At 50.6% G+C, this 9,785-nt stretch overlaps 2 protein-coding genes across 2 annotated transcripts; one reads left to right on the top strand and one right to left on the bottom strand.

The window, feature by feature from the left end:
• Positions 1-3: 3 nt before the first annotated feature.
• LOC122193665 (olfactory receptor 52R1-like) lies at positions 4-513 on the top strand (the record flags this gene model as incomplete). The annotated part of the gene is made up of 1 exon (XM_042894528.1): positions 4-513. A coding segment is annotated over one exon (510 nt), but the record flags the coding sequence as incomplete, so codon positions are not given.
• Positions 514-6,142: 5,629 nt separating this feature from the next.
• On the bottom strand, positions 6,143-7,166 carry LOC122193668 (olfactory receptor 51A4-like). Its single transcript, XM_042894530.1, has one exon. It carries the CDS (start codon positions 7,164-7,166, stop codon positions 6,207-6,209), a length of 960 nt encoding a protein of 319 aa, XP_042750464.1. The 3' UTR covers positions 6,143-6,206.
• Between the last annotated feature and the right edge of the window lie 2,619 nt (positions 7,167-9,785).

Raw genomic sequence — 9,785 nt, 5'->3', positions numbered from 1 at the left:
GCTCTCGGGAGCCTGGTGCTGCTGCGTGGAGTCCTCATGGTGAGTCCTGGCTGCTTCCTGCTCCATAGGAAGGCCTTCTGCCAGCATCGTGTCATCTCCCATTCCTACTGTGAACACATGGCCGTGGTGAAGCTGGTATGTGAGGACACCAGAGTCAATGCTGCCTATGGCATCTTTGTGGCTTTTGCAGTGATAGGAGCTGACCTCACGGTGATTGTTGTGTCCTACACCATGATCCTGTGGGTGGTACTGAAGCTGTCATCATCTGACACGCAGCTCAAGGCCTTTAACACGTGTGTATCCCACATCTGTGTCATCCTTGCATTTTATGTCTCTGGCCTCTTCACATTCCTCACCCACCGGTTTGGACACAGCATCCCTCAGCACATCCATATATTGGTGGCTGATATCTACATACTGTTGCCCCCCGCAGTAAACCCCATCATTTACGGGGTCAGAACCAAACAACTGAGGGACAAGATAGTTGTCCTCTTTCAGAGGAAGGGAATCTGACCCGTGTCTCTGTGCCACAAACTGAGCTCATCAGTTATACGGAACCCTGGTCAATTGATGGGGTTAACTCTGTGACTCTTTGTTCAGAGAACCTTTCCTTCATGCTTGGAGCACACAGAGAGCATTCTTGCAGAGATCTCTACATTTTCCTTTCCGTTACTTTTCCTAAGTGTCTCAGGAAGAACTTCAGCAGTAAGTCTCACATGCAGAGTGTTCTTTGGACTATGTGAAATTAAATCCTTTGAAAAATACCAGAATTTCTCTGTGATGACATAAAACACGTTTTACAAAATCACTGCTCGGTATGTGAGAAAGTTAGGAGGCTGAATGCAGCTGTATGAGGGGCTATGGGATATGGTTTTGAGGCTTGTGGTAGCAATGGTAATGGGAACAAAGTTGGACTAGTGGATCTCGTTTCCAACCTTGCGATTCTATGACTCTATGACTGGATTATTCAGTGAAGCTCAGATGGGAAGCCAAATTCAAATTCTGAATCTGACTCTAACATGTTCTGGACCTCTGCTGTGTGTGCAATGTGAGCAGTGTTACCAGGTACAGATCTCCCATCTAGCCTGGCACTGCTTGGAGCTCTCTGTGTCTCCACTTCAGCCCTGATAACAGGGCTGTCCACGGGGAGGCTCTGCTCCCTGTCTGTGTCTGAGCTGGATACCAGTGGATAGGCAGGAGATGGGCCCCAGAAGGGAAAATATGCTGAGGGAGGGAAATGGAAGGAGAAGCAGACAGGAGGAGAAAAAAGGATTGTCAGACCCTTTTCTGGAGGAGACTCAAATTTCAGCTCCCTTCATTCTTCTGGCAGAGCAGAAGCAGTGCTTCACAGACCACAGGCACTAGGCAGGGAAAGACAGGAGCAGAGACTCAACTTCAGTTCGTCTAAGAGCCATTCTGAGAGCAGTCCTGCTTAAGGCAGAGCTGCACTGTTCTTCATGGTCTGATGCCCACCCACAGCCTTTCTGGTGAGGCAGGATCCCCATTTTTCTGCAGGACACAAAAAATCCCTGGTTATTCTCATTGTCCCTGAGCACATGGGAACTGTCCTCCTCTCAGATCGTTGCCCACTGCCCTGTATCCTACAGTGGAAGTGGGAGAGGTCTCGAAAGGACCCCAGGGGATCTTTGTTGACCAGATACATGCCAAGGGGCTGCATCACTTACATCAGCCTTTGCTATGTGCTTATGTGCCATCACCATCCAATAATATCAGACAGTAGCAAGTGCTTAGCGTCCTACTATTGGATTCCCTTCTGTGTAAATAAATAGATCTGTCAAATCTGGATCACTGTGCTGCAGGTTGGGGTGGTCACTGGGGAGAGAATCGTAGAATCATGGAATCACCAAGGTTGGAAAAGACCCACAAGATCACCCAGTCCAACCCATCACCAATAGCTCTCACCACGTCCCTCAACACAACGTCCAGACGTTCCTTGAACACCTCCAGGGTCGGTGACTCCACCGCCTCCCTGGGCAGCCCATTCCAGTGCCTGACCACTCTTTTGGAGAAGTATTATCTCCTAATGTCCAGCCTGAATCTCCCCTGGCACAGCTTGAAGCCATTCAGAAGGGAACGTGAGTCTATCCAGTCCATGGTGCCCCTTCTTGTGAGTTGGCTGGACAAAGTGGTGGGAACACCATGGAGGCCCGTACCAAAACCAGGGACTAAACACAATTTCATGGAGTGATGTGGCTTTGGATGATGTTTTAGAACCCATACTGAAAAATGATCTCATGACTGAAAAAGGACAAACCTGAATAGATGGGTGGGCAGTGCAGTGCTTTCAGAAGGCCAATCTCCTGAGGACAGTGCCTAAAAGTCAGCACTGCCCTGGCAGGGAGTTCTTCTCAACATCACTCTCTCCTTTCATTAGGATCACATCTCACTGCACCCATAGAGAGGATCCCTACAAATGTTCGTTCTGTCTCCTGAACAACACATTCAAGTCCTGCTTTGACTGCACACCATGTTTCTAGTCCTTCTCAGCTCCCGATGGCAACCCAAGGCAACTCCATGGTAGTCTCTGACTTGCCAATGGGTTTTATTTCCACCAGTATTAATCATACATGAAATCACAGAAGCATTATTGTTGGAAAAGATCTCTAAGACTGTCTAGTCCGACCCTCCACTTACCGCCAGTATTTCCCACTGAACTGTGTCCTAATTACTACATCCACCCTCTCCTTGAACACCTCCAGGGAAGGAGACTCAGTCACCTCCCTGGGCTGCCTGTCCCAGTGACTGACAACTCCTTCCAAGAAGGAAGTTCTCCTAGTATCTAACCTGATCCTCATCTGTTGCTTCTTGAGGCCATTCCCTCTTGTTCTGTCTCTGTCACTTGGTAGCAGAGGCTGACCCTCACCTCTCCATAATCTCCTTTCAGGGAGTTGGAGAGAGCCATAATGTCTCCCCTGAACCTCCTCATCCCGGTTCTCTCAGCTGCTCCCCGTAAGACGTGAGTTCCAGACCCTTCACAGCTTCCTTGCCCTTCTCTAGACGTGCTCCAGGGACTCAATATCTTTCTTGTGCTGAGGGGAAAATGATTGCATCATTTCCTTTGAATTTATGGATCAGCCAAAAAAGCAGAAGCAGACGTGCCCAGTGAGTCACAGAATCATTGACTCACAGAATAGTTTTGGTTTTAAGGGACTTTTAAGATCATCCATTTCCAACCCCCTGCTGCAGGCAGGGACACCTCCCATAGCCCACGTTGCTCACAGCCCCATCCAGCCTGGCCTTGAGGGCATCCAGGCAGGGGGCATCCACAGCCTGGCTGGGCAACCTGGGCCAGTGTCTCACCTCCCTCACAGGAAAGAATTTCTTGCTGATATATGGTCTCAATCTGCCCTCTTCCAGTTTAAAACCATTTCCCCTTGTCCTATTCTTATAAAAAGTCCCTCCCCAGCTTTCCTGTAGGCCCCTTCATTGTCTGGAAGGCCCCCATAAGGTCTCCTCGGAGCCTTCTCTTCTGCAGGCTGCACAGCCACAGTCCCCTCAGCCTGTCCTCATCGGGGAGGTGCTCCAGCCCTCTGATCATCTTTGTGGTCCTCCTCTGGACCTGCTCCTAAAACTCCATGGGCATGCTCCTTGCTCCAACAAGTCCTGAGGGAATTGGCTGCTGTAGTTACCAAGCCACTTGCTGCAGTGTTTGAAAAGCTGTGGCAATCAGGTGAAGCCCCTGGTGACTGGGAAAAAAAGGTAACATCATACCCTTTTAAAAAGGGTAAAAAGGATGACCCCAGTAAATACCGGCCTGTCTGTCTCACCTCTGTGCCAGGCAGCAGCTCCTCCTGGAAGCTGTGCTAAGGCACATGGAACACAGGGAGGGGATATGGGAGAACCAGTATGGCTGCACCAAGGGCAAATCCTGCCTAACCAACCCATGGCCTTCCGTGATGGTGTCACTGCAACAGTGGGCAAGCGAAGTGCCACTGATGTCACCTATCTGGACTTCAGTAAGGCCTTTGACACAACATCCCACAGCATCCCTTTCTCCAAATTGGAAAGACAAGGGTTTGATGGGTGGACTGTTTGGTGGATAAAGAACCGGCTGCAGGATTGAGTGGTGGCCAATGACTCAACATCTGGATGGAGATCAGTGAGAAGTGGTGTCCCACAGCAGTCAGTGCTGGGGCCAATACTCTTTAATATCTTCATCAGTGCCATTGGCAGTGGGGTCGGGTGCACCCTCAGCAGTTTGCTGATGGCCCCGAGCTGTGGGGTGCAGTGACACAGCAGGGGGACGGGATGCCATCCAGGGGGACACAGACAGGCTGAGCACTGGGGCCAGCTGAACCTCACCAGGTTCGACAAATCCAAGTGCAAGGTCTGCACCTGGGTCAAGACTCTGCACTGCGCTGGGCACGGCTCACCTGGAGTGCTAATCTGAGGGACATGGATGTGAGGGGTAGGCTATCTGATGGATAAGGATTGGTTGGAAGGCCATAGACAGAGGACTGTGTTGTATGGCACTGTGTGCAAGCAGAGGCTGGTGATGAGCAGCGTCCCCCAGTAGTCGTCTTGGGACCAGTTCTCTTCAACGTAAGTGTTTTGCTGATGGGTTTGCTGACGTGACCCAAAGAGCACAAAGTTCCCTTCCTCAGGCAGAGCCCTCTTCCTGGATTGGCAGGACTGAGCACTGAGTTTGATAAGATCTCATAATGCTTCCTCATTCCTTGTGAATGTCCCAAAGAAATATCAACAGCAAGGCTGTCAGGTGTAATACATACCTCTACTGCCACGCAGCAAGCTTTTGTCTGTCAGCTGTGCCACAACCCCTTGCTTTGAGATCCACTTCTATGGGACTATCGTCCAAATAAGATCTGAATTCCATGAGTTGCAGCTATGGTACACTCAAGAGCTTGTTATAGAAAAAGGAAGGACAAATACTGTCCAGAGCCAGAAATGTATTGCTATTGCAATGAACATCTAAACAAACTTATAAAAATACAGAAGATAGTTACTACCAATACAGTGCCCAACCTCATGTCGTTTGTAAGCTTTGAGAGTTCAGTGTGCTCTGCATTTATCCAGGTCACTGGTGGAAGTGTAGAACAAAATGAGTTCAAGGACATCCACTGGAGAGACCCCCGCTAACTCTTCTCTGGACTGGAAACGACCTACCCTTCATTCATCAGCTTCCCATCCCAGGGTGAGGCTTTACTCCAACCCCCTTACAAAGTGATTGCTTTAATGCAATTTAGTCAAAGTCTCTGTGACATCCAGGTGTGTTACATCAACAGGATCCTCCAGCTGAAGCCACCCTCGGAGAAGTCCCACCGCCCTACGAGGATTTCCTCCTGCAGGAGCCCAGCTGACTCTGAAAGTTTTACCCATAAATGCTTACTCAGGTGCTTATTCACAATATTCTTTCTCAAAACCACTGTCATCCCATCAGGAGAGGAAATCCTGCACACCGATCAGCAGGTCTCAGGGAAATCACGTGGAGACCCCATTGCAGGTGAAGGGAAGTTGATGATCACCTGTCCTCCAGCACTGTGACCATTTGTGGTAGAGCCCCTGTCCAGCAGCTCTGCAATTTCACATCCAGCTTTGTTCCAGGCTCAGGTGAGCAACACCGGGTACTGGGAGTTCATGATATCTAAGTGATATTTTTTGGTGGAATCTCTCCTCCATACCAGCTTCAGACTGATCAAGATCTTCTGAGCTATCTGCTCCTAAGTACAGCTCTCATCACCAAGCACTTCCCCCATTTCCCAGCTGGACTCCTGCTTTTGATGCCTTTAAAGAGCATTCAGCTTTCTGAGCACTCTTTGTAATATGCTTTTCCCAGTAACTTACAGATCTCATAGCCTCCTGCTTCTGTTTGGGCTGGCACTTTTTCTGGGCATTTCATGCAGGCAAGAGTCCCACCTAATCAGGAGACCTGAGAGTGACTTGCAGTACCTACAGGGGCATAAGAAAGAAGGGGCAAACTTTAACAGGGGCTGTGTGATAGGGCAAAGGCAAATGATTTCAAACTAGAACAGAGGAGATCTGGTTTATTTATAAGGAAAAAGTTGTTTACAATAAGGATGGTGAGGCAGTGGCACAGAGGGGTGGTGGTGCCCCATTCCTGGAGACACTCAAGGTCAGGGGATGGGGCTCTGAGCACTGATGGAGCTGTGGGGAGTGGGACCTGATGGCCTGTAAGGGTCCCCTCCAATTCAATCTATTCTATGATTCTAACAGCTCTGGGCACGGCCAGGCCAGGCTGCTCTCCAACATAGGAGCCCCAGGAGGCCTTTGCAAATAGCCTTGCTTTTCATGCTGCAGAGGATTGGGTTCAATATAGGTGGGACAAAGAGGTAGACATTGGCCATGACAGCATGGCTAATAGGCGGAGCATTCCTTCCATACCGGTGCATAATGGACAGCCCAGCCAAAGGGATGTAGAAGATAAGGACAGCACAGAAGTGAGAGACACGAGTGTTTAGGGCTTTGGCCCGCTCCTCCCTGGAGGCGATGCCTAACACAGTCCTGAAGATCATGACGTAGGACAGTGCAATGAGAACAAAGTCCAGGATTGCGACCAGCACCAAGGTGAAGCCGTACAGGCTGTTCAGGGTGGCATCTGTGCACGCCAGCCGTATAATGTCCTGGTGCAGACAGTAGGGGTGAGAAAGCGCACGTGACCTGCAGAAAGGCAGCCACGTCAGGAGGCAGATCAATGGGAGAAGCGACAGTGTGCATCGGCAGATGATCCCCACCCCAATCTGTGCTACCCTGGCACTGGTGAGGATGGAGCAGTAGCTCAGTGGGCAGCGGATGGCCACGTAGCGATCGAAGGCCATGGTCAGGAGCACTGAGGACTCCATGAAGGAGAAGGGGTGGATGCAGAACATCTGGATGAGGCAGGCGGGGAAGCTGATTTCCGTGGCACCCAACCAGAAGACGCGCAGCACGGTGGGCAGGGTGGACAGAGTCAGGCCCAGGTCTGTGGTGGCCAGCATCAAAAGGAAATAGTACATGGGCTGGTGGAGCTGGCGATGCACTCTCACAACCAGCAGGATGGTGCCATTTCCCAGCACTGCAAGCAGGTACATGAGACCAAAAGGGAGGAACACCCAGTGGTGGAACTGAGCCGTCCCGGGAAGGCCTGCCAGCAGGAAAGGCTGAGCCTGGCTGCTGTTCCTGGGGTGCATGTTCAGCTTGGGCTGAGAGCAGCCTGGGCTAAAGACTTCGTTCTCATGAACGCTACAAGGTAATGCAGGATGAGATTTTGAGGGCAATGAAAACCAGCACAGTCTAAGGCTCCTTGTAGAGATCTTGCTTCTGCTCCCCTCGAATATGTACCAGAGCAGGAACTAACATGGTGCAGTGTCAGCCCAGCCCTTGGTTCTGCTTCATTTCCACAGGCTCCTCACCTGCACAATAGAAAATAACGTTATCTATTGCAGCAAGGCTACGTTCCTCCCACGGTACTGCTGCAGCCCCTTCTGGCCCCCATGGATGACATTGCTCTCCTGCCCTGATAAGACGTCCATTCTCCATTCGCATCCCCCTCAGTGTCTCCACACGGGCTTCTCCCTCCTAGGCCATGTCCCCATCCCTCTGCCTGGTCTCGCTTACAGGCACACCTGCCCAGCCAGCTCTCAGCTTCTGTGCTGAATTTTCAGATTTCCAGTGCAGGATGCCCCATCTGCACCAACCACTGCCCTCCACCCAGCTGCTGAGCTTTCACCATGGCCAGGCTCTCGGCAGATGTGGTCTTGCTGGTCTTCTTGTCTTCCATCTGCACCCTTTGCTATTCTCATCCTACCCATAAGCCAAAGGGAAAGAAGAAAACGCTGTTCTTTGCTCTGTGTTGTTCCCACCCAGTACCAGGCACAGCAGGGATGGGTCCTGTATTCAATTGCCCCAGGCCATGGATGGGGCTGTGGGCACTGGTGTCCGTGCCCATTGAGGTGTAGGGCTGGGTGTGCTTTAAGGATCCAAACCAGCCTGGAATTCTATAATTCCTTCGTGATGGTCCCTGTAAGCCAAGAAACAGAAGGAATTACTGAAAGTTGTCTGTCCCGACCCCCAAGGGGACCCTGTCACTCCCATGAGTCTAACTTCATTGATGCAATGGAAAATTTAGAATGTTATTATTTCCCTGCACTTCAAAGATGATTTACTATTCCCGTTTTGGTTGTCATTCCTAGTGACAGCTCGTCAAGCTATTCAATGCAGAGGTATTTTGATCGGTGGGAGCAATAATATGTACAGCAACTCTCATTCTTAGCTGTGATGTTTTCGGAGCACAGACTTACAGGTGAGATGGAGCAATGCGTTCTCAAACTCAGCTCTCATTTCTTCTGCAGAACTCTCAGCCCACAGCTCCCAATCCACAGCCCACAGCCACCTCAGGGAAATGCAGTGCTTTGTGAAGGATAATCATAAAGCTCAAAAAGGCTGAACTCTGACTGCAGCATGTGCACGCTTTGGGGTTGCAGGTGAAACAAAAGGGTGTAAAACAACGCAGGTAGCTTTGCATGGCTTGTCTGCTGCTCTCACCAGGGGCTGCAGTGGCTGATGAGGAAGGAGCCAAAATTTCCCAGCCCTCAGCACTCAAGGAACTCACACTCCATCTGCCTAAGCAAACAAGGAACACGATATTGTTTAATCGGAGGGCGTGTGGCTAAATTCATTAACACTCCATGGAAAATAGCATTAGTCTGTTTCCAACTGCCCCACATCTCAAACAAGGATCCAGACATCTGCGCCTCCACACTTTACTTTGCCAGCTAAATAATTAGCTAAATTAGCAGTCAGCTTTCCAGGATGCCATAATTATCTGTGACATGAAAATATAGATTTGGGTAGTTGAATCTGTGTGCTCAGACCTGAGCATCTTCCCGACTTTCATCATCTATCTGGAAATGTGCTTCAGGCTACCAGCAGGAATAAAAACCTTGTGCTATTCATTCTGTGCATCATCAGCTGCTGTGTCCTGAGTGAATATTCATAAAACGTAGATCGGAGGGGGGGGGGGGAAGGGGGAAGAGGGCTTTCCTTTACCAATAGCACCACAGCACGGATGGAGCCCTGCACCCAGAGCCTATGCGTCCCATCCTGCGCCCTGTGCTCCCCTCAGCTGCTCAGCTTGATTGCTGCACGGTGATCCTGAGGCAGGAATATCCCCCGTCTTCTCCTCCCACTCTCCTTCAGTCCCTGGTAAAGAGGTGAGCCACGTGCCTGCATCCTGAGGGATGGGTTTGCGCTGTGCGGCTCAGTGCTGTGCCAGGGGGAGCTGTGGGTGCTGTGGCTGCGGGGGATGCTTAGCCCTGTGCCCAGGAGGATGAGGATGGAGACTGTCAACAGAGCAAAATGCTCAGCCACGTCTCACAGCAGCATCTGCCAGGCTCCTGGTATGCAAGGACCAGAAGGGATGGAAAGGACACTTCACCTACTGTGTTGTCCCATCTCCAAGTGTGCTCAGCACCCGCTGCTTCAGAGGCGTAGCAGATGCCATCCCACCAGCAGATGGAGCATAATTGGTGTTTTGTGAACAATCTCATGACGAAAACACAGTTCTCAGAGTCTGACATTAGAGACTTAAATCCTGCCTGCAATATGCAATTATAGCACTGGGGATTGCTCTCTGTAGAAACGTCCTCACCTTCATCCAGTGGATATCAGCTCTGCATCCCTGCAGTGCCCTTGCGGCACAGCAAGAGCACAGGGGCAGGGGAGAGCAGAGAGAGGAGACAGGGGAAGAGGTGATGAAAATCTATGTGGATGGATGGATGGATGGATGGATGGATGGATGGATGGATGGA

The sequence above is a fragment of the Lagopus leucura genome, unplaced genomic scaffold, assembly GCF_019238085.1.
Source record: "Lagopus leucura isolate 7727_CA_CO unplaced genomic scaffold, USGS_WTPT01 239-6_obj-0_obj, whole genome shotgun sequence".
Taxonomy (NCBI): domain Eukaryota; kingdom Metazoa; phylum Chordata; class Aves; order Galliformes; family Phasianidae; genus Lagopus; species Lagopus leucura.
Note: the sequence above shows the minus strand (reverse complement) of the source record. Positions and strands in the feature narration are given on the sequence as shown.